At 35.3% G+C, this 23,512-nt stretch overlaps 3 protein-coding genes across 4 annotated transcripts; 1 reads left to right on the top strand and 2 right to left on the bottom strand.

The window, feature by feature from the left end:
* On the top strand, nucleotides 1,995-4,363 carry LOC105157992 (transcription termination factor MTERF15, mitochondrial). The gene is made up of 2 exons (XM_011074575.2): nucleotides 1,995-3,770; nucleotides 3,845-4,363. Exon 1 carries the CDS (start codon nucleotides 2,063-2,065, stop codon nucleotides 3,425-3,427), a length of 1,365 nt encoding a protein of 454 aa, XP_011072877.1. The 5' UTR covers nucleotides 1,995-2,062; the 3' UTR covers nucleotides 3,428-3,770; nucleotides 3,845-4,363.
* LOC105157991 (ABC transporter B family member 25) lies at nucleotides 5,396-10,730 on the bottom strand. Its single transcript, XM_011074574.2, has 17 exons — nucleotides 10,561-10,730; nucleotides 9,939-10,010; nucleotides 9,810-9,845; nucleotides 9,650-9,724; nucleotides 9,409-9,533; nucleotides 9,030-9,129; nucleotides 8,737-8,908; nucleotides 8,527-8,645; nucleotides 8,194-8,304; nucleotides 7,972-8,116; nucleotides 7,752-7,884; nucleotides 7,126-7,201; nucleotides 6,839-6,904; nucleotides 6,605-6,712; nucleotides 6,386-6,493; nucleotides 6,105-6,302; nucleotides 5,396-5,999 (listed from the first exon to the last, which is right to left on the bottom strand). The coding sequence occupies exons 1-17, from the start codon at nucleotides 10,615-10,617 to the stop codon at nucleotides 5,796-5,798; spliced, it is 1,905 nt and encodes a 634-aa protein (XP_011072876.1). The 5' UTR covers nucleotides 10,618-10,730; the 3' UTR covers nucleotides 5,396-5,795.
* Nucleotides 15,949-19,555, bottom strand: LOC105157990 (uncharacterized protein At1g04910). 2 transcript variants are annotated; one of them, XM_011074572.2, is made up of 8 exons: nucleotides 18,590-19,554; nucleotides 18,066-18,133; nucleotides 17,871-17,959; nucleotides 17,624-17,789; nucleotides 17,245-17,534; nucleotides 16,953-17,157; nucleotides 16,707-16,864; nucleotides 15,949-16,515 (listed from the first exon to the last, which is right to left on the bottom strand). In XM_011074572.2, the coding sequence occupies exons 1-8, from the start codon at nucleotides 18,927-18,929 to the stop codon at nucleotides 16,263-16,265; spliced, it is 1,569 nt and encodes a 522-aa protein (XP_011072874.1). In that variant the 5' UTR covers nucleotides 18,930-19,554; the 3' UTR covers nucleotides 15,949-16,262. The 2 variants fall into 2 exon arrangements, 1 of the variants encoding a protein (XP_011072874.1); XR_002286865.1 differs by having other exon boundaries at nucleotides 16,375-16,515; nucleotides 16,949-17,157; nucleotides 18,590-19,555.

Here is a 23,512-nt window from a genome sequence, read left to right as displayed (position 1 = left end):
ACAACGTCCTTATTTAGAGGGTCTCATCATCAACACCTCACCGTGAACGGATCCGAACAGAGGGAGTCAATGCTTGTAGCCATACAAGAAAAACGATGAGGGTAAATCCACTTTTTACATTCTTGTTTCTCCTGTTTTTCTTGTCATTCTATGGCTTTTGTTTTTATTGTACACCAAATGCCTGAAAAATAGATCAAATGTACACCCTTTGATTGGGATTGATTGTGTGCTTTAGTTGTTGATTTTCGATTTTCATGCTTTCACAGTGCTTTAGGGCCGATCCACTTCCTTCATGAAGGAAACTATGAACTTGCCATAATCCCTCGTGGACTCTTTGCCGTACTGGAATCTCTCTAGCGATGTGCGTAGCTAAGGTCCATAAGTTGTATCATCTCCTGAATCCTAAAAGTCTGGAGAATAGCACTACTCACAATACTTAGTAAGATAACCTAGAAAGTAGCAGAAGTTCGGGAGACGTTGGGTGTGAAGGAAACTGTGAAAGCATCACCTAATTGAGAATGAATTTTCATGGCTTGGAGCAAAGTTTGTGGGACGTTGAGGAGGACTCGAATGCGAAGTGTTGCACTCCAGTGTCTTTGAGAATCCATATGTTCCACTTCAATAAACTTTCCGAGATTATTTCCAATTATTTCTACAAACTCTTTAGTCATTTTTCAGATATGAAGGTCATGAATATGCACATAGAAGGTGTACTAATAAGATCAACCAAGACTGGATTCTCATCCTCACCCACTTCGTTTAGAATGAGGATATCATTTTTGAAATCCCATGAGCATCCATTTAGAGCTCGCCTTTTCTCCAAAATATGGTTTAATCAAAAAAGAAACCTGATGTCTTGGATGATTCTTAATTCCAATCATTTAATAGTTAAGAACTTTCCTACTGAGAAGCATTCCCACTAAATAGTGTCCCGAATTTGTAGTGATCCAAAGTCAAATAACACAACTCCATTGTCCTCTGCTTCCGTTAACTTCATTTTCCTCCCCAAACCAGCCAATTCCTAAGGGGTGGCCTCGCCCCACGTCGCGCCAGCTCAAGCCATTGGCGAGGTAGCTCCTCGCCAGCCCGAGCAACTCTTGCAGGCCCCCTACCGGGATCCTCCCACCCGTTGCCCCCACATTTTTGCAGCATATCAAAATAAGAAAAATGAAGACAAAAAGAATAAAAGAATCAAAACAAACAAACAAACACCTTCAGAAGCTGTGGAGGTGACAGAGTTTGAATGTATGATGGGGTTTGAAAGTTGGTTAGGTGGAGCCAACACCCAAGTGAAGTCAATACTTAATTGGCATCCACTTACCAGCTTCTAACACTTGCTCTCGGACAACTCACCCGTCCCAGTTCTAATAACTCATCCGAGAGTAGGAAATATACGATGGATGTATTATTTATCAAATTATCTAAAAGGGTATAAAATTAATTTTTACCAATAAAATACACAATAAAACTCCAAACTCCACTATAAATACTCCGAATGTTACTTTTAATCGATTATTATTCAATGACAAGACATTTCTGACACTCTTATCCACAAAAAATTCTCTATCTAAAAACTAGGTTTGGGAAGTATAATTAGTGTTGAGGGTAATTTTTTCGTTTTACTCTCCTACTCAAATGCAACTACATAAATATTTGATAAATTCATTTAGAAAGAGAGTTTGTAAAATAAAAAAATAAGATGTTAAAAGCTTATAAATAATCGTTTTTTTAAAGAAAAACAAGAAATTCCTAACTTTTACAATCTTAAGTTCTTAACAAGTTCATTCATTTTAATTATATTAATTATAAAATTATCGTTACTAATATTTTATAAATTTTCATGTTCATATTTAATCCAAATACTTCAAAATTTTATTTTTAAAATAAAACTTAATATCTTATAAATTATAAAATCTCTTATGAAAGATTTAAATTTATATAATATTGTAAATAAATTCAACCAAAGATAAGTTAATCAAATTAGGGAGGTTAATTGCAAGGACGGAAGAGATTGGAAGCGCCCCTCTCAATTTGATCACTGTATTCATGCCTAAGAATTGGAATGATAACAAATATGGCAATCCGGAATATCATAACCAGACGCTCATTCCGCAGCATGCCCAAATCATCATCAATCGCCATCTACCTTCCACAATTTCCAAACCCAAATTCCCGTGCTTTCTCGGAAATTCCAGCATGCCACCACAGGGGTTTGGTTTCTCTCTCCGCTCTATTCCGAAGGTATGGGTTCCCGCCTACTGAGTTCCCTGATTTTCTGAAAAAGAATGAGTTTTTAGGGAACTCAAGCCCCTCGGAGATCGAAAAGTCATTTAAGATTTTACTGTCCTTAAAACCGTCCCAGGATTTTCTTGTTTCTATAGTGAGTGGTTGTCCGAGAGTTCTGCAACTTGATTTCTTGGAGAAGTGGAGACTGGGTGTTAAACAGTTGGGAGTGTATAATATTACATCAGCTGCAATTAGGAATGTTCTTGACATTTCGATGAGATTTGAGGTCAGCCCGAATGATGTTTATAGACGCGTTGAGTGTTTGAAGGGTTTGGGGATTAGTGAGGAAATTATCAGTAAAGTTTTAGAAGCTGTGCCTATGGTAGTTATGTGGAAGGAAGATGAAATTCGAGCTACAGTTGACTTTTTTATGGGGGTCGGAATCCAGAGAAGAGAAATTGATAGGGTATTTGGTTTGTTTCCTGAGGTTCTGGCATTTGGAGTGGACAATAGGTTGAAACCTTTGGTTGATGAGTTTGAGGATCTGGGTTTTAGCTTAAGTGAAATTAGGAGAGAGGTTCTTCGAGACCCAAAAGTTCTTGGGTTGGAGAATGGGGAGCTTTCACAGTGTTTGGAAATGCTGAGGAGTTTAAAATGCAGGGTGGTGATAAAACAGAATATTTTTCTGGATGGAGAATTTAGGGCTGCGTATAAAGTGAAACTCAGGGTTGACTGCTTAAGGAAACATGGGTTGACATATAGAGATGCATTCACTGTGGTGTGGAAGGAGCCAAGGGTGATTCTGTATGAGATAGAGGATATCCAGAAGAAGATTGAGTTTTTGGTTCATCAGATGAAGTTTGATGTACAATGCCTGGTTGAAGTGCCTGAATATTTAGGGGTGAATTTTGATAAACAGATTATTCCTCGGTTCAATGTGATTCAATATTTGCAGTCAAATGATGGACTTGGAGATGAGGTGGGTTTGAGAAATTTAGTCAAGCTCAGTAGATTGAGATTCTATAATATGTATGTGAAGCCATATCCAGAATGTGAAAAGATATATGGAAGGTTTGCTGGAGATGTTGCCATTCGGACCCGCCATCCGGTTGGAATGTGGAAGCTTTTCAAGCCACAACAACATCCGCAGTCAGGCGAAGATATTAAGAATATCAAGTCATACATGGAATCATTGCCTTGACCAAAAGACATTGACCCTTGGTGGACTTGGTGTTCTTCTCCGAATTCTTGCACATTCGGTTCATGATGAAAAGCTCTGGTGGTAGGCTTTTGCTTGCTTGTGATATTTTTCCAGATGCTTGTCTGCAGCTCGATCAAAGGCAGTTGATGTTTTGGTACTCTTGCCTGCTGCTGCAACTGTTTACTTTAATTCATGGCCTTTTGTCATCTAATGTAGCAGAAGGCAATTTCTGGCTATGAAACATTCAGCACAGATTCCCAGTCATATCTGTTGTATCAGGAAGATGACACCAATTACAACATGATCAAGCAGTCATCCGTTTCTGATCGCTCCACAAGAAAATGTAGCACCACTGCCCCTTCTTTATCTTCAGCTTGCATCTTCTCGACTAAATAGTTTAAATTATTTTATCCACAGTTGGGATAATTCTATCTGGATTACCTGGATGGGAAGTTTAAGGCATACTTGAGTGTTTATGAAGTGTCAATGTTGAGAACTGGAAAAAAGCTTCCTTGGGAGTTCATGTTCCAAACTGTAACCATCAGCCACCAACTCCTCTCCTCACTTTCAGGCTCGCTGATTATACTTCGCCTCCAGATGTCATCTTTTTCTACCTTCGACCGGACAGATTATCTTCTTAACTCGTAAGCTGAAGAATTGAAGAGGTGGTGAACAATTGGAATTTTGATGAAGTATGAACAGTTTCTATTGCCCCACCTCAAAGTGCAATTCATGGTAGTCTACAGAATAGCCCTTCCACCATTGAGGAGGGATGGATCTTGGTTCTGGGAGGAATTGTTGTTTATGGTTTCCTTATCGTGTTCTATAATGGCTATGAGATTTGATTGTCTTGAAATATTTCAAGTGCTTGATTGATCATTCGATGATTTGAATATCAATGATATCATAAAAGAAAATGCTGATGTTATGGTTTAATCTGTTATATTCATTGATTAATGTTTCTATGTTGTATGTTGTATGTTGTATGGACAGCGACACTAAGATACACATAAAAACATATAAAACTAAGCGCACATGATTGATTATATAAAAGAAGAAATACTTCAAACATAGCTGGCAGTTCATTCAGTCCTACAATCTGCTTCTGCCAACTTGTGGTTCATACAGGTTAGGGGGACAAAGCTGCAGTTGTATTAATATTTTTACTTGGAAGCATACTTAGAAATACACTAAAAGTTCAAAATTGGTATTTTTATGTTTCAACCTTGATTCAACATTATACATTTACTTTATGAAGAAAATAAAGTTAACCTTGCTTTTTAGGGTAAATTACAACAATCTTTCCTGTAGTTTTGCATAATTACGACCCCCTCATTATTTGAAAAATTACTAATACCTCCTGATTTTGACGACTGTCTAATAATTAGCTCATTTCGTTAGGTTTTCATTTATTTTTTATGATGAACCAACTAAAATCCCCATATGGATTAAAATTTATAATTTTTGTTTATTTTTTTTTTGTTTTTTCTTGAATTAAGTGGATAATTTTTTTATAATTTTTTCATCCACCCTATTCGATTTTTTTTTATAACTTTTTAATTTTCTTTAAAAAATAAAAAAAATGACAATAATGGCAAAATTGAAAATTTCATACTCACATCCAAAGATTACATAATTTCTTCAAACATCAAAGAGTTATTTATAATTTTTCAAACAACGAAAGGGTATTTATAATTATGACAAATCATAGGGGAGTTGTTGTAATTCACCCTTAAATTTAAAAAGAAATAATTAATCTAGTTGGCCCATTCCATTTCATTGAAACAATCTGTACTGATTTTAGGCAAATTATAGTATGGTAAACTGGATTTAATACTATTAGACTCATAATGATGGCAGTAGACTAAGTTCAGACAATTAACTTCCTAATATCACACACACATATTTAACAGAAGAAAAGAAGTTTCAGATGCTTCAGAATAAAGCCTAAAGTACAAGGAGCACAGCTTTAATCTGAAAACAGGGATCATTGACAGCAAAGGAAATGTGAAGGCAGAAAGCCAGACAAGGCCATTTGTTTCCTGTTGAAGAATATTACAACAGATCAGAAAATGGATGTTGATGCACAAGAATAATTTGTTCTGTCTGAATGTTTGTCTATTACTTATACCGAGCAATCTACCACTAGCATTTACCTCCTTCCATGTTTTCCTTGAGGCATTTCTGTTCTCCACAACAACAAAACCACATCTGTTTCAGAACCCAGACCTTAGATCCGAACATCAACTACCAAACGATCAGTTGTAACGAAATTATAGAAGATTATGCCCATATCAAGAACTGAGATAATCAGTGCGTAATTTCTGTATCCATTCTACTATTAGCCAATATGGCTTGAAACTAGCGACTAGATTTCCGTCTTTGGTCCTTGTAATTGTCTCCTAACCAAGGCGGTGTAGATACCGTTCTTGCTGAGGAGATCGTCATGAGTTCCGCTTTCTACTATCTGACCATCAGAAACCACTGCTACTGTGTCTGCAGTTTTGACGGTTGACAACCTGTGAGCTATAACCAGCACTGTCCTGCCCTTCATTAGAGAGTCCATGGCGTCCTGCAAAGTTCAAATATCATATATATAACTTGGAAAACATCATTGGGAAAAGCACGTTATTTGAATGGTGAGATGAAAAACAGATTTCGTTTTAGAAAACTGCACCTGAACTAGATATTCACTTTCAGCATCCAGGGCGCTAGTTGCCTCATCCAAAAGTAGGATTCTTGGATTCATCAGCAGAGCTCTGGCAATGGCTATTCTTTGTTTCTGACCACCTGAAAGCCTTACACCACGCTCACCAACAAAAGTTTGGTACTTCTCAGCAAACTTGGAAATGAATTCATGGGCATTCGCCATTTTCTGCTTGTTATGCCGAGGAAACACACAACAATAAATTTTCTGGACCGAGGGATACTGGCCATAGTAAAGAATTTAAAGCTTACAGCGGCGTTTTCTATCTCCATACTGCTTGCTTTCCCATCTAATCCATAGGCGATATTCTCCTCAATTGAGCAATTGAAAAGAATAGGTTCCTGGCTCACGATACTGATCTGCATTTATTATAAAGCTATATGAAATCTCGACAATCTATATTTTAGATAGAAAATTAAGCTAGACATCCATGATGCACTTCAGAACAATACTTGTAGTAACAAAATTACCTTCCTGTGCAGATGCTCATGAGATATTTCAACCAGAGGAACTCCATTTAGCATAATCTTTCCTTTGATAGGATCATAAAATCTCTCTATCAAATTCGCTATTGTCGTCTGAAGCACAGAAAAAGGTTGTAATAGGTTCTCCAGGTAGAGCTAGTATTGCTCTATAAAATTTCACTACATTTTTGTATGTTGAAATGAACTATATCATAGCAACTACAAGCAGAAAAGTAATACCTTTCCACCCCCGCTTGGACCTACAAGTGCAACCTTTGAACCGCTTTGTAATTTTAACGTTATCCCCTAAAATCAGAAAATTTAAAAGCACTTAGCATAAGCTGTCAAGGCTCCACAAAAACCTAGTCACACTAAAGTCTGATAAAAGGTTTAATAGTAAAACTAAGCACCCTGCATCAGATGTTCATCGTTCCCAGATCAAACAAAAAAGGCAATGGTTAAGTTTTGAAAGATCTTGCAATAAGAGTAACTCCTAACACCGTCAGAGGTGGATATTTGATCAATACCTTGAGGACCATAATATTAGGGCGGGATGGATAGGCAAACCAAACATCATCCAACTCCACTTCGGCATCTTGATCTCTGTGATATATGTTATTGTGTCATAATGAGAAAAAAACTTGCAAAAATTGCCATTCTGCTTGCAACCTAATTGCCTCCTCTGTTACTCAATTGTACTTCAAAACAATAAAGTATAGAAATAGTGATCAACAATGAGCATGAAACTCAAGGGGAATGCATGAGGAGGGAATAGGAAGTCTTGAAGTGTCATCACAATAATGCAATTTCTAATCACACTGGAAGTTAAGATGAATCCAATAGACTACAAAAAAAAACCATGCATAGGTTGAATAAAAATGTATACTTTGATCATCTAGCTAGTAAGTTTTCTTTGACTAGCACTCGAGTTAACAAAAGTTTCGACCATATGTTTCCTGAAGCACGAATATTAGGTAGCTCTCATATTTATAGGATAAATAAGGTAAATTGGTAATTTGAAATCATGTTTCTCAATCAGAACTTCATAAGTTCATGGTTAGGCACCGGGTGATGATTCATTTTCTAGTAGCATTTGCTGATTGAAGAAAACAAAGAAGACCGAGCATCTTAAGTAACAATGTGAGAAACTAACCCCAGCGGACACTTATTTCCTGATTTTGGCATGGATGAATTACGATCTAAAAGTTGGAAAACCCGCCTACTAGCTCCAGCAGCTTTCATGGCTACTGTATATAAACTAGATAGTCCCGATACCGAAGATCCAACTGTGAATAATAAAAAGCAAATAAATAACATGATTCAGTTCTCAAGACTCATTGATAATACAGAATCTATTTCGGTAAGTAAATTACCAGTTAAGCTATACAGAATGAAAGATGTAAGAGATCCTGGAGTCATTGATCCTTTGATTGTAAGTGTAGCACCATAGATTACTACCACAATGACTGATAGCGTTGAAGCAGCACTAAGACCTCCGAAGAAAAAACCAACAATTTTCTGCAGAGAAGAAAACTAAGTTAATAGAAGATGAAACTTTATCGCCAAAAAGACCACATGAGCATCAGAAAACCAACAGCTTGTCTGAGTCCAAGCTTCAGCGTTTCATCAACTTTCTCAGAATAGCGTGAGATCTCGTATTCCTCCTGTGCAAAAGACCTCACTGTGCGTACGGCACCAAATGTTTCCTACGCACAGCAATAATATGTATTATGTGAAACAAGTTAGAAAGTATTTCTATGTTAACTTGCCTTACATGTCAATGGGAATCTAAAGACCAGCCGAGGGTTTCATAAATGAATCCACATCAGTCAAGCATGCGATTAATAATGGAAAGTTCTATATGGAGCATTGAGATAATCTAGTACATTAAATAAAATGGAGAATTAATTTAAGTGGGATAAGGATACCTCTGCAATAGAAGAAGCCACTGCAGCTGCAGCTTGAGTCTTGTGAGAAAGTTCCCGAAGATAGCGACCAAATTGACGAACTGCAATAGATATAACTGGAACTACCACCAAAGCCAGCACTGGGGAAAGACAGGATAGCCAAAATTATAATTAGGATAGTAGATGGACAAACCGGAGCTTATGGTCTGTTTAAAGGAGACGAAGTGTTACAAGTTAACTTCCATGATGTTGCAAGCATGAATCCAAGACCAATAAATGCAGTCGAAAGATTCCTCAAGGCCTCTGAAAGATTAGTAGTTGCAGCATTTTTAATAATCTGCGTATCTTCAGAAAGTCTACTTAGTAGCTCTCCGGTCCGAGTAACATCAAAGAAGGCTATCTCCTACAAGATTTTCAATCAATTCAAAAACAAAAGTTTCGAAAAGTTAAGTGCAAGAAATGAAACTTCTCAGTGAGAAATAACATAACATTATCTTCAACAGGCTAAGGTAATGGGCCTTTACTTGATGAATAAGATGACAGAACAAGTCCTTTCTTAATCGAGCAACAACCCTCTCACTGGCAGAGGAAAATAACCATGCTCGCAGTGCAGTGAAAATTGAACTGAGAGGAACATAAAGTTCATATCAATTTAATGAGATACATAGAATGATGAGCTTGAAAAGCAGTTTAAAATGTAACGAAGAACCTGAAGAAAAAGACATACAAAGAAACATCACTTTGAAGATTAATTCCAGAAGCTTAAATCTTTGATTTAGAGTATAACATTAAAAGTGGCAATAAAATGATCATGAAATTCTAATTAAGGCTGGGATGGAAGGACCAAGCAGCACATTAGACAATGTAGGGATGAAGTTTCTTCTGCAACGGAATTATGCATACCCAATTATGACAATCAGAAAGATTTCAACTATGGTACTATAGACAGCCTTCAAAGCTTTAGATTTCTGTTCGGGTGTTTGAATGTCCCCTGAAACAATATCAATTATCTTCCCTCCAAATTTTGGCTGCAGGATTCACATTGCAAAATAACAAAACATTAGTAGATTTACTCAAATGAGAGAACAGGGTACAGGTGGAGGCAAGATTTTTGCACAGACTTGAAACAGCTTTAGCACATTACCACCAATATACTAGACGTGGACGCAATCAACAAAGCTACCGTGGCAACAACCAAACTGGCCGCTTCAGGCTTTGCCTGTCACAAATTTCACATTACGGACTTACATGTGAAGCATATATACTAATTAACCAATCAGCCATAAGTCAGGTCATCAACTTACAAGAGACAGTACTCTGCCAAAGCCCACATTTGCTGCCTGCATCTCGCAAGAATATGATTAGCTCCTTATAGATACTACAATACTTAGTAAGGCCTAGTATGCAATAGTTTTACCGAAAACTCAAATTACCGGTATCGCATCGCCATGTTCAAGGTCTGTTAGCTGACCATCTTCTGCGGCAGCATTTCCTTTTCGACCCCCCTAATGAAGGCTCAAGAACTATCAAAGAACAACATAGCATATGCAAAAACATATACGCATAGGCTTCAAATTATTACTAAATTAAACATAAGAATGAAATTTTTGAAGCGTTGTATAACACAGAAGCTGGACCAACACCCTCCTACTCAAATCACAAAATATCCATCTACCAATTCCCAAGACTACATTTTTATATCAACAAGCAACTAATTGACTGGCAGAAGGACCAAAAACAAAACTTTTGCAATTCACCTATGATGTAATCTTATCTAACTCAAGAATTTAAGAAGCCACAAGCTCACACTAAACCTTTAGCAAATACACAGATACCCATCCTTCAAACTGAAATCAAAAGTGTCCGTATTTCTGATTCATACAAAAATCTGAACTCTTTATAAGCATTCGAATCTTGCAAAAGGTGTGACCGCAGTTATGAATTTTCCACGTTGTTAAATTCAAGAATCGAACAGCCCACAAAGTGACAAAACGAGAAAATCACTGATAGAGAGAAAACCAATCCATGTGGTGTTCATCGCTCAATTAATCTTACTTGTGTGTTAAGAAGAGGAATCCTCTCACTTCCATGGCCATGCATCCCTAAAGACATGTTAATTTCTTGGGATTACTCTCACAGAAATGGAGGCAGAAAATTTCACAGTTTGATAGGAAGAATTCTACACACATATATAGAGAGCGTAGGGGAAAATGGGTGGTTGAAAAATAAGTGAAGTTTCCCATACTAGAATTTAAATTTATGTGTTCTTGACTTAGACTTTTGAGTCTCTTCTCATGGGAATATTTTGTTATTCGTCTGTATTTCCCTTTTTCTTATGAGAAATTCAAAGAATATAATAATATATTAAATAAAAAGATTTGAATTTGATATTATGAATTCAAATTACTGTATGTTATATAAATTTGAAATTTTTTAAAGTATGATTAAAATGAAAGATCAAGAATTTCAAATTTTTTGTAATATGAAATTATCCCAATAAGTTTGGACAATTTGTTATTATAAATTTGAAATTCCCATCACCAAATCCATAAATGCAAACACCACAAATGTTAATCATACTTTATTTCACATGGTCTGATCTTGGTTATTGATGATAATTCACTGTAAAGATTATGATCGACATATATGACGCAAGTGCAATCCTTCTAGATGGATCTATGGGATGTCATATCCGCATTCCTACTTTCATGACAAAAACATGTCTTACTTGTATAATATATTTTTCATACAATTAAACGTGATATATAAAAAATTAATTATGTGAAAAGCACTTCAATTCATAGTTAAAAATTTCATTTCCATTAAACTCATAAAAAAATAATTAAAATATTAAATAAATATTGAAATGATATACCGGAGAATAAGCCCATATTGATTTTGTGCCTCAATTACTTTGTGATATGAGTTATTCGAACGGCGGGATAAAACTTGGACTGTTTGAGTTGAATAACTCAACTAATCTATGTGTGGGTTGAGTTATTCAAGAGAAATAATGATGCATATTGGGTTTGGTCATAAAAATTGAATCCTTATAATGCAAAGTAATCGCCTGTGTATTGAACAACTTATCCCATAATAAAAAATAATTAACAAAAGAGAAAATAATAAATATATATATACACTAGCAATTGTGGCACGCTGCTCTTGTATGCATATAATAAATAATTTTTCACTCTTTAAATATATTATAAATAAGAGCAAAATATACAAATCAATACATTATATTAAAAAGTAATAAAAACTAATTTATTAGTTAATGTATAATCTAGAAAATTGAATAAGTTAGTTATCTTATTAGTTAAAGGGCATAAAAAATTGATAAAACGGTGTCCTTAACGGCCATTTGTGAGTACGTAGCCTCTTTCTTTTTTATATTAGTATATATATACTAGACGTTATGGCATGTAATTCCTGCGTGCATATAATAAATAATTGTTTACGCTTTAAAATCTATCATAAACAAGAATACGATATATAAACCAACACATCACATTTAAAAAATAAATAAATAAATAAAATAAAATAAAATTAATATAGGAATATTATTGATACAACAAGAATTTGGTGTGAGTAAAAATTTCATATTAGTATATAAATAGATCTTATAGATGAGAAGAAGAATTTGAAAAGGGGTGGTTGAAAATACATGTAAATATTTTTTATTATTCAATAAATTAGTGTCGCAATGTACGTAACTGCTATTTACGAGTAAAAATATTTTTTTTATAATATATATATATATATATATATATATATATATATATAGAGAGAGAGAGAGAGAGATGGAATATATTGAGAAAATCCGGACATCCCACCTTTGAGGATTTTGAGGGTTCCACATAGGCCAGTTTTTGTGTTGAATGTAGTTTTGTCTCATCCCAGAAATTTCAACAGGAAGAGATGCAGCAGTTCAAATTTTTTATTTCCGCCCAATTTTAAATTATTCCAAATTGGATTAAATTTTATCAATTAAATATAAATTATAAATTGGATGAAATTTTATCAATTAAATATAAATTATTTTTTTTAATTTCAACATTTGATTTTAAATAAAAATGGAATCCCAATATTAATGGATTCATCAGCACCATATAATAAATTAAATCCCAGTCCAAAATAAGTGATGCAGCCCGTTACGTCATTTGGCGCAATATTTTGGCAAAATTCTCCCCCAGTTAAGTATAATTTCTATTGTTAATTTATATTAACTTTTTATTATTAATTATATTATTTAATGAGAATTAATAATGAGAATGTTTTTTACTAATTAACTTGACATTGATTTAACTTCAATTTTTTGTAGATTGAGTCATTTTATTATAATGAAAATTCTAAAAATATTGTTAAAATTTCACATTTTTCTAGCCTTGGAATAATTTGGTTAAAATATTTGCGTGCATTGAATGCATGAGACTTAATTAATTAATTTGGTTTATTTGTGTGCATTGAATACATGAGGTTTAATTAATTAATTTGATTTATTTGCGCGCATTGGATGCATGAGGCTTGATACAATTTGAGTTGCAAATTTTAAGCTTATTGTTTTCTGCATATAATTGTTTGTCGTGATGTTGAAAATCGCGATATTTTTGTAGTGTTTATTTACTGTCTAGCATGATTAATTATTATTATGTGCTAAAATGAATGTGTATAGATGATCACGAGCCTTAGACCGCATGTATGCCTTTTATTTTTTTGTTGGGTGGGCTCGTGTGCCCTTGTGATTTTATCTTCTACCTCCTCCTCGCTTTTAGCCTTGGAATAATAAGACTTGTTATCTCCCTCTTAATGTACTCCCCCGACTTCTGATCGGAGTTTCTTTTAAATTGTAATGAGAGTAGTATAGGACATTTTCGGAATATTTATTTTAAGCAAGCCCAAGGAGAAGAAGGTCCATAGAGAAGAAGACCCACAGAGAAGAGACCCATGAAGAAGGCGGCCTATGGAGATATTACAAGGTCCATCAATATGTTGATGGGTAAATTACTTTTGTAATAACATAGGGCCACCCTAGACTGACCATAGATTCACTGTGGACTCAATAGGTCGCATATATTGGCCTCGTGATCATCCAACAGGGGCATGCTAGATTTCATTGCATGCAATGCATTTATTTAATGCTTTAATATTTGATATTCATGGTTGCAATGTTTATATATAATGAGGTCTCGGTCAAACAACTCATAATTAACTCTCACTTAATTGGACCAAGTTGAAGTGTAAGGGGCCTAAAATGGACTTGGATCAAAATGGTTTGATCTGTTCAAGATTTTCATCCACATTAATGTGGTAAGAAAGCTGCCACTATCTAAGTGGGTTTCACGAGTCATGACACATTTAGACTAGGGGCAAGTTGCATGAGTCGTGGGGGGCGACAATTGAGGTGTGATTTAATTGATGGGTTGAGCCCAACAATAAACAAATATTAAGCCCATAAATGGACTGGATCGAAATGGCATTTCGATCTGTCCAGGCCTTCCATCCATAGCAATATCATGAGAAAGCTACCGCTATCCAAATGTGGTCCCACGAGTCGTGGAACATTTGGAATAGTAGGCAAGTTGCATTATAGTTATGAACAAAGGAATACGCTCGTTGTTTCCCTGTCTCACGAGTCAGGGGGGGACATTTGAAAAATATTTTATATTAGATATATAATACCAAAAAAATTAAATTATAAAAAATAATATACTAAATTTTATTTTTAAAATTTAGATGTGTACATGAATATAAATTTTAAATAATTACAATAATTGTAATTCATAATAACTCATAAATTAATTTATATTATTATTTAGGTTAAATATTCTATTAAATATATTATTTTTTATAAATTATATTTGTATTTAAATTAGTATAATATATTTTAAAAGAAAAAAAGTCCAATATGCATAAGACAAAATATTTAATTAAGTATCTAATAATTATTATAATTATCTAAAATTATTTTAATTAATTAAAATATATATTTAGTGATCGTAATTAAGTTATTTAAAAATAATAAGAGAAAATTGGGGGCGACGACGCACGGGAGGGCGACGCGACGGCGGCCAGACCATTGTCGCCCTCTCTTTTGTCTGTGGTCGCCCTCTATCTTTGTTTGTTTTCCTTTTGGGCGATGACCTTTTTTTTTACTGGGCTACGGCGACGTCACTAGATGGGGGATGGCGGGGGGTGGGGTGGGGGATGGGTAGGCGGCGGGGTTTGGGATGGGGGCGGGGGGGCAACTGAGGTGGGGTGTGCCAGTAGGGTTTTTTTTTAAAAAATTATATATATATATATATATAATCTTATTTTTTTTATAATTTTTAGTTATTTATATATAATATAAGCCAGTTAATATACGAGTATAACGATCAGGCGAAAAAATTCAACATTGTTACAACTTAGCCAAGAAAAGGGAGGTTGAGCTGAATTTATTAAAACACAAGGGATTGTTTTGCATATTTTCAAATCAGATGAGGGTTTTTTGTTTAATTTTTAAAAATACAGGGGGTTTTATGCAATTTTGCCTTAATAATAAAGTGTGATTAGATGTTACATTATTTAAAGTGATATTTGTTCATAGCCATACTCAACCTTCCAAACCATATAAGGTATTTTGCAACTTGCATATGACCTTGGTTTTGTAGTTTACCACATATCTACAAGGAATACCCATTTGAATTTCTTCTTCATGGTCAGGGTGGACAAAAGTATTTATCCATGAAATTAAAATATGTATCTAACTTTTCTGATTGAGAACCAAAACAAAAAAGTTGTGGTGCATTTTTTTTGCAATTAATTATGTACAAATTTAGAGATGCATGTTACATGTGCAATCATATATTCAAAAGAAATGCAGTCAAGATATTCAAAATAATAATTTGAAGACATGTTAGGTGTTTAGATTGAGACATTCAATAAGTATAATTAACTAGAACAAATTTTAGTTACATAAATAGGTCTAAAGTTGGTGAGTTTCTCAATAAATAGGCCATATTTCTTCATTTTTCCAATCTCTAGATATAAGATTTTTTGCCACATATTTCAGTGGATTATCCGTACAAATTCCTCCCACATAGAAATATTCCCTAATTAGATCTATCAACTTCTTGTTTGCTTATTCTTAAAATATAAATTTAGTTGTATTGCATCTCTGACTTTTCTTACTGTATTCAAAAGCTCGCTCCCGGTATTGCATTCTCATACTGCAACAGAAAATTACGAAAAGCTATTGCCACTATAAGTATTTTCTTCCGCTTAATGGTTTGCAAAGACATTTTATTTATAAAGAATAATATAGGTTCGTTGAATTAGAAAAAATCTCTTTAAATTTATAAAATTAAGTGGTCCCAACATTATTAATTTATCAAAAAAGGACCAAAAAATAAATATATAAGAAGAAGAGGATACAGACCAAAAACTGATAAAGCCTCAAGCTTCAAGAAATGAATCTATATTTGCATCCCTCTTTGTACAAAAGCAGACTGAGTGAACATAAACCCTTAAATGGCAGGGCAGATTCTATACAAGAATTGCATATTTATTGACTTGTGTTAAAAATGTGAACCAGTTGCTTCCAAACTTCTTCAGCTTTGTTGGAGTGCACCTCCTCCTACAAATTTCAACAAAGTATCCTAAAAACAGCGGTGCTGCATTTTCTCTACGATGCTCGTAGTGATGACTACTGTTTCTACGTCTATCGTACTAACTGCATTGATTTCTTAGACAAATACTAGAAACAATAAGAAGATTCAAATGGTAGTTAGTGTTTCATCTTCGGCTAACGGTTGCAAACACTCCCAGGGGTTTGCATAGAAATAGTCCTCTTCTTTAGGTCTATATGGGATCACTAACCTTTTGGTTGGGTGTCCCATGCGCTCGGCATGAGCATTCCTAACCGCAGCAGAGAACTCATCCCAAGTGAGTGACCCTGAGTTGTACCGATCTATGAAATCAATTAGTAGCTTTCTGTCTAACAAAATTGTTTTCTTGTATCCAAGGAATCTGGAAACAGAAATAAGTGAACTACATTTTAGTAAAAGCGTGGAAGCATAGATTCAAAAGCCAACTGAAACAAGAAGAAAAGAGCCAGATATGTCATTTGCTGTAGTTTCCCATCATTTCACAGACGAAGAAGTATCTAATCACTCTTATGAATTAGGGGAAGCAATCAAAATATTTACCACATTCAGTACCTGCGATGTCCTTCAACAACTTTAGCCATGTTTCCATCATATGTAGGAACAAAGATATCACTCTCAAGCGAGACAAGATAATCCAGTGCAGCCATTTGAGATGAGTGATTCTGGAAAAACCGAAGGTCTGAAGAATCCAACAATGTCTCCTTCCTGACCTGTTACGACACAGCAGGAAAATTGATAGTTACAGAACAATTAAATCCTCAAACGACTAAAGCTATAGCTTCTGAGTAATTTACCAACCAATTTTGGATAAGATACTGCAAGAGTAGACAGTCTTCTTTTTCCACCATATATTTCCCCAGCTGCTATGTAAATCTGGATATTACGATCAATATCCAATGCTTTTAGTGTAAGTGCAGTTTCCTCAGGTGTCAAAGGACACAGACCATCTTTCCTTTTCAAATCAGAATCTATGATCTTCTCTTTCCACCAAGGATAGGCATATCTAACAATAATGGAAACATAGTAAAGGAATAAACGGTATCTTTACTACTACTTTACAAGCTATAGGAATATGGAGAGAAGAGCTCACCTCATTCTTGTTAACTGTTGCGCCTCCTCACTATTGCAACCCTGGGTACAACCAGAAAAGGCTAACATGTCCATCTCATATCTGAGATGAAGTACCAAGAACTGACCATTTTGCCTAAGAATTCTGACAACTTTTCTACCCAATTCTTCTATCTGAGGGGTAAATCTTAAAGCATTAAAGTTTACTCGGCAACGGAGCCTCTGAATCTCCAAGAGCTGGCCATTGTTGGCCAGCCGAGCATCTGTTCTATTCAAATGGACAACTTTATATTTATGAATCAGAGGAAGAATCTGCATGCAATGGGTAAGAATTATGACTAAACTTACAATCAGTAATAAGCATTTCACAACTAATAGAACAACTTAATAAATCTGCTAACCTGATTCTGATAGTAAGAGATGTCAGACCAACTAACAGGGGGCATGGTATGTATTGCTCCCCGCTCTACTCTCCTCTTGACCCTTGGTGGTAGCTCCTTCAGTATCCGTACTTCATCTCTCAAGGACGTAATAAAATGATCAACGTCAAATATGTCTTGAAACTCACTGTAAACACAAAAAATTCACTGAATCACCATTTTATGTTCACTATTTCAAGATTTATATGCATCAGTAATGGGAACAGACCTAGGATCATTCCAGAAAGATGTCTTGTCAAGCTCAGGAACAATCAACGTAACATTCAAATATCTAGCAATCGCAACCATGTCACATATCTGTAGACACAATGGACAAGAATAGTTAATCATTTAATTCAGCTGACAAACTAAGTAGATTCATTATCTAATGTATTATTGTCTTTTTAATGGGAAAACAACTTACCGCTGCCCGCATTTGATTAAGACCTCCATTGCACGAGACCATCAGGTAACCATTGTTCTTGTAAACCCCTGAATTGAATACATATATATGATCCAAAAGAAGGTCAGCGCAACCAAAAGTAACCTGGATGAAATATTGTCAGAGATCAATTCTTCAACAGCATGCTTCAGTACAACAGACAAGTGCCTGAGTAAGAATGCAAATAATCACACAAAACAAGCGCCATAACTTTGAAGTGATAATAGAGCATTTAAACAGAGATGATTAAAAACAACAGCACGCAGCCCCTGAATAATGTTGCAGAATTCCAGAGCACTGCCTTGATTACTCAAAGAACAAGAACCACATCACAATCCACAAGATGACCATCAAAACTTTAATTTAAACAATGATAATATACACAGGCATCCCACCAAAAGAATCAGCAATAACATCTCGCATTACAAATTTGTAACTGGGTCCATCTTCTCTACTCAAAGCATAAAACTCACAAAGCATCAAAGTAGACTATAGAAAATACTCACTCTTGGGTGGACGAACTGTAACAGAGAATTGTGGCGATGACTGAACATTTAAAGCAACAGCAACTGCGGATTCTTGGGAGAAGCAAGAGGGCCAAACCTTTAACACACGAGGCCCCCAAGTTTCACTGACGGCCGTTAACTGAACTAAGCAAGTCCAGAGCAAAACCGTGGTAGCTGCCCTTATCATCCAAAGCTTCATCCTAGACCGCGACACCAACCCACTATTCCTCAGCTTCTCCAATCTCCCCCCTCCAAATGATGCCGCCGTTTTAAGCCCCATTATTCCCCACCTTCTCCTCCTCCTCCTATTACTCTCCTCACAACCCTCTATTCTGCACATGTCAAGAACCCCATACAATCTCTCAACTGCAATTTCTGCTGGTACACTACGTTGATTTCGACCAATCCTATGATCACGTAATGCAACCTTTCCCAATAAAAAAAAGAATATGAAAAGCCCGCAGCAGTACTCAATGGAAACTAAAACAGAAGTAAAATTGCCAAAAATCTATCCCAGAATGAGCCAGAATTGTTCGGGGATTAGCCGCAGATTCCCTCCCAAAAATGCACACTCGAAGAAAATTCTCGAGGGACCCGCACATTGAAAGTCAAGCGCAATCCAGTAAAAGAAGCTCCGATCTTCAGCGACCACAGGCCAACAAAACCGAAGTATCAGGGATTTTAGGCACGATAAAGGAAAAGGGTCTCAAGATAACAAGTGTGGAAGATCCGCCGACTATCAGGGCGATATCATAGGTCTCACCGGCGGCAGAGACGGGCCAGCTAGCAGCAAGAATCCAGCAGATATACATAGATAGACAGAGAGAGAGGTAAGAGATATAAGCAGGCGAAGGTGGGGGGATCGGGTGGAGCAGAACACGCACAAATCAAATGTACGAAGAATGTAATTGATGCTTGACCCCCCATCAAAATTATGTTTACTATGTTACTCCAGGCTTTTTACCTGCTCTAGTGAGGTCCACCGTAAGCTATATCAAGAACATCTTTCATCGTTTCATATATAGTTATGGGCGTAAATATTGCAGTAATGCATGAATTCTTGCTCTGAATTTCAATTGAATTTTTAAGAAAATTCAGCAAGGATTTTGGTTAAACTTATAAACCCTTTAAAATATTTTATAAGATGTTCGGAATTTTATGAGATATTATAAAGTGGTTAGAATTTATTTTATAAAAAAACTTGTACGTACGAACTTTTAAAGATAAAATATTATGGGCTTATAATTTTTTTATGAAAAGAATGTAAGAGTTGCTAATTATTTTTAAGATATTAATAAATTTTTTAAAATTAATTATAAATTTATTATTATTAATATCTTATCAGCTCTGTAATCTTATTTTATTTAAATATTAAGTTCTAAAAATGTTTTATAAGATATATGGGTTTATAAAATGTTTAAATAAGCTTAACCAAACACCTCTAAGTTTGAATTAATATGAAATATTTATTTTAAGAATGTTCAATTATTTATAGAAAATGAAATTGATTCAAATTATGAAATTGCAGTATTTTTATTTTTTTTAAATAGATAAATACAACGATAATTTTTATCAAAATACCAATGAAAGTTTAGGGGCGATTTGGGTGGGAATAAAATAAAATTATAGAAAGAAATAAAAATAGGAATTGAACAAATTTAGTACGTCCTTTTATGTTCGGTATGCCAAGAAATAAGAACATGAATTCAATCAAAACATATTCCAAATTACTCATTTATATTTTTGGTAATAAATATATTTTGGATGTTTTCATATATTTATATTTTTTAATAAATACTTGTTATTTATTTTAGCATATATATTAAAAATACAAAATACAATAATATATGTTATACATATTGATACCTCCTCAAACATTTTTTTTCTCAAGCTCCTAAGGCAAGGAGTGGCCGCCCACCAAACAGTTTAACAAGTCTTACCTTATTGGCTCATAAATAATGTATTTGGGGGATAGGTTATCTATTTACTCTAACCTGGCAAGCCCAAAAGTTAAAACTATCTAGCAGGATAACTCAACAGTCAACACGTATTTCTAACATCATGAGACACATCATACCAAAAAATCTTCAATAAACTCCTCCTATATTGATAGCGATAGACTTGGCGGCAACAAGTAAAATGGAACCCATAGAACATGGCTTGACTGGCATGATTTTTCAAACAGTTATAACTTTCTTCAAGATAAGTCCATATTGCAATCTATTTTTTTCATTAGTTAGCTAAGTCGTGTATCATTCCAATTGTGTATCACAAGCTGCAACACTAACAGATTTTGCTCTCCACCAGCTGATAAGTAAAGGCCATCGTGCAGTCACAAGGCATCAAGTGTTATTCACTCACTCTCACTCTTTTCTCTCAATTTTCAAGAGTTGCTTGCACTGATTTGCATTCCATACACTTATTCAAACTTTGACAATTTATTTCAATTCTTTCGTCATCATTGTTACGTTATTTCAAGTACTAACCTCTATTTTGTAGATTAGTCATCCTTCAATCTTAGGAATTTCGTGAACATCCTTCGACAGTTGTGGTGCTACTGAATTTCAGTACACATTATAGGCGTCGTCTGTGAGAACACTTGAGCTAAAGATATGAGAAATTGTCAGCTCAAACAACTGAGGTGATAATGGATCTTTTGAGGGAAACACTTTCCTCCCCGCTATACTAGGATCTACACTTCCAACCCTAGAACAGACACTGGAAGATCTCAATAACCCCTTTCTTGCTCTTGATCCTGCAGCCCTATCTGTTGCCGCCAACCCATTCTTTTGTGAGCAGCTCCGCTAGTTTATTGTGGAGACCATCAATTCCCAGGGAAAGACGGTTACTAAAAATTAAGCTGAAAACTATGATTTGAGAACGGGTCATGAATATGTTCTTGAAACTGTAGGCAGTTACAAACGACGAGAGCTGGAGCCAGAGCCAGAGCCAAGCTAGGAGGAGGCAGGCGGGCAGAGTGTGATGTGCATGTGGGGCACCCCATTTTCTCTTTAGTATCCATAACAATTCAAACTCAAATTTGAATTTGAACTTAATATAAAGAGTTCATTATACCAATAAACTTCCTATATGGGACGGAGAAATATGAGTGCATTACACTCACCCCCACAATCCCTTATATACTAATCAAATTCCACTTTCCCTATCATTTTTCAATGCGGGACAAGCATTTTCTCTTCTTCTTCACATTTCCTCAACCTGATTTATGGATTTCTTCATGTAATTTATTAAAATTACAATAGTAGTCTCTAGATGAAATTCCATGACTTCTGAATGTTTGATGGAGTAACTTCTGATTTTAAGTGACAAGCTATAGTGTAAGTACTACTAACCGTAAATTCTCCTATTTTTTGAAGTGCCAAATTACTTCATCCTATCCTCGCTCACTTGGTAAAGCAATGAAGAGAATGCAATTAGAATAGATTGGAGCAAACTCCTCTCATACCAACCGTTTATTTCAGCCAGAATCGTCCAAGAGGGTTGCCACCTTAGTAAAACCGTGAAGAGACCTCCCTGGCCTATTAACTGGAACGACGCAGGAAACCAAGGTACACCCAGAATTGGAACTGATTCTCCATTGCCAATATGCCATCTTACTCCAGCTACCAATAAATCCCTTGTTCGCAAAAGAGAGTGCCAGGTAAAGGAAGGGGAGTAATGAGCTCCCGCTTCTAAAAAATTCAAATTTGAGAAATATTTTTGCTGCAGTATCAAATGAAGTAAACAATTTGAATTCATAACCACTCTCCAAGCTTGTTTTGCCAGCATTGCTAAATTAAATTCCTTCAATCGACGGAAACCCAAACCTCCTTACCTCTTGTTGTGGCAAAGTTTATTCCAAGCAACCAAATGAACCTTAGCCTCTCCTCCACCTTGCCAGAAAAAGTTTGCCATCATCCCCTCCAGTTCCTTGACGTTCCTCTCTGAAATTTCAAAACAGTTCATTATGTAAGAAGGTACCGCTTGAAGAATCATTTTAATTAACACCACACAACCTACTTGAGACACTGCTGTATCCATTAAGTTTTTTCCAAACTCAATCCTTAATATTCTCAAACACCTCATGCTTCGACCTTCCTATCATCGAGGGAAGTCCTAGGTATTTATCATGGTTGTCCTTCACCTGCACTCCTACGATTGTAACTACTTCTTCCTTGATCACAGCTAGAATATTCTTACTAAAAACCAAAGTTGACTTGGACAGATTTTCCTTCGATCCTGAGGCTACTCCAAATGTGCTAAGTATCCCTTTGATAAGCAACATTGCCTCGTGCGAAGCTCAGCAAAATATCATAGTATCGTCTGCAAAAAGGAGATGTGAAATACTTGGTGCTCCTAAGGAAACTAAGATACCTTGAAGTGCACCTTGAGACTCTGCGTGACGGATGATGTGGCTTAACTCCTCTGCACAAAATAGAAAGAGATACGGGGACAGGGTAAATGATAGAATCACATTTTGTAGTTATTTCATATAATATTTTAGCCTATTTTGTGATCAAATACTCCTAATTAAATATTATTTTGCTCTCATTCCGGTTGAAGACTTGGTGAACGCTTAAATCCAACGGGTTGTGAGATCTAATTTATGCTTTCTACTTTTATTCATATTGGTATTTGTGTTGTTCTCTGTGCTTTTATTACAAATAATCTGATTTATTGTCAAGAATATTTGCCTAGCCAATTGAACTTTCAAATCCGTAATTGTTTGTTTAGTTCGATAACTAGTGGTAACACAACATAATTGATTATGTAGAAGTTTTCGATTATGTTGTGGGGAATGCACAATCTAACTTAAATAAATCCTCGTAGAAATTTATTGGTTAGAATTGGGCCTTTCTAGTTCTTAATGCTGTCGGTAAATTAAATCTTGAGGACGTTCCCAAGGTTGTTTACTGATTAGGG

The sequence above is a fragment of the Sesamum indicum genome, linkage group LG3 (assembly GCF_000512975.1).
Source record: "Sesamum indicum cultivar Zhongzhi No. 13 linkage group LG3, S_indicum_v1.0, whole genome shotgun sequence".
NCBI lineage: Eukaryota > Viridiplantae > Streptophyta > Magnoliopsida > Lamiales > Pedaliaceae > Sesamum > Sesamum indicum.
This window is presented reverse-complemented; position numbering and strand designations above follow the sequence as displayed.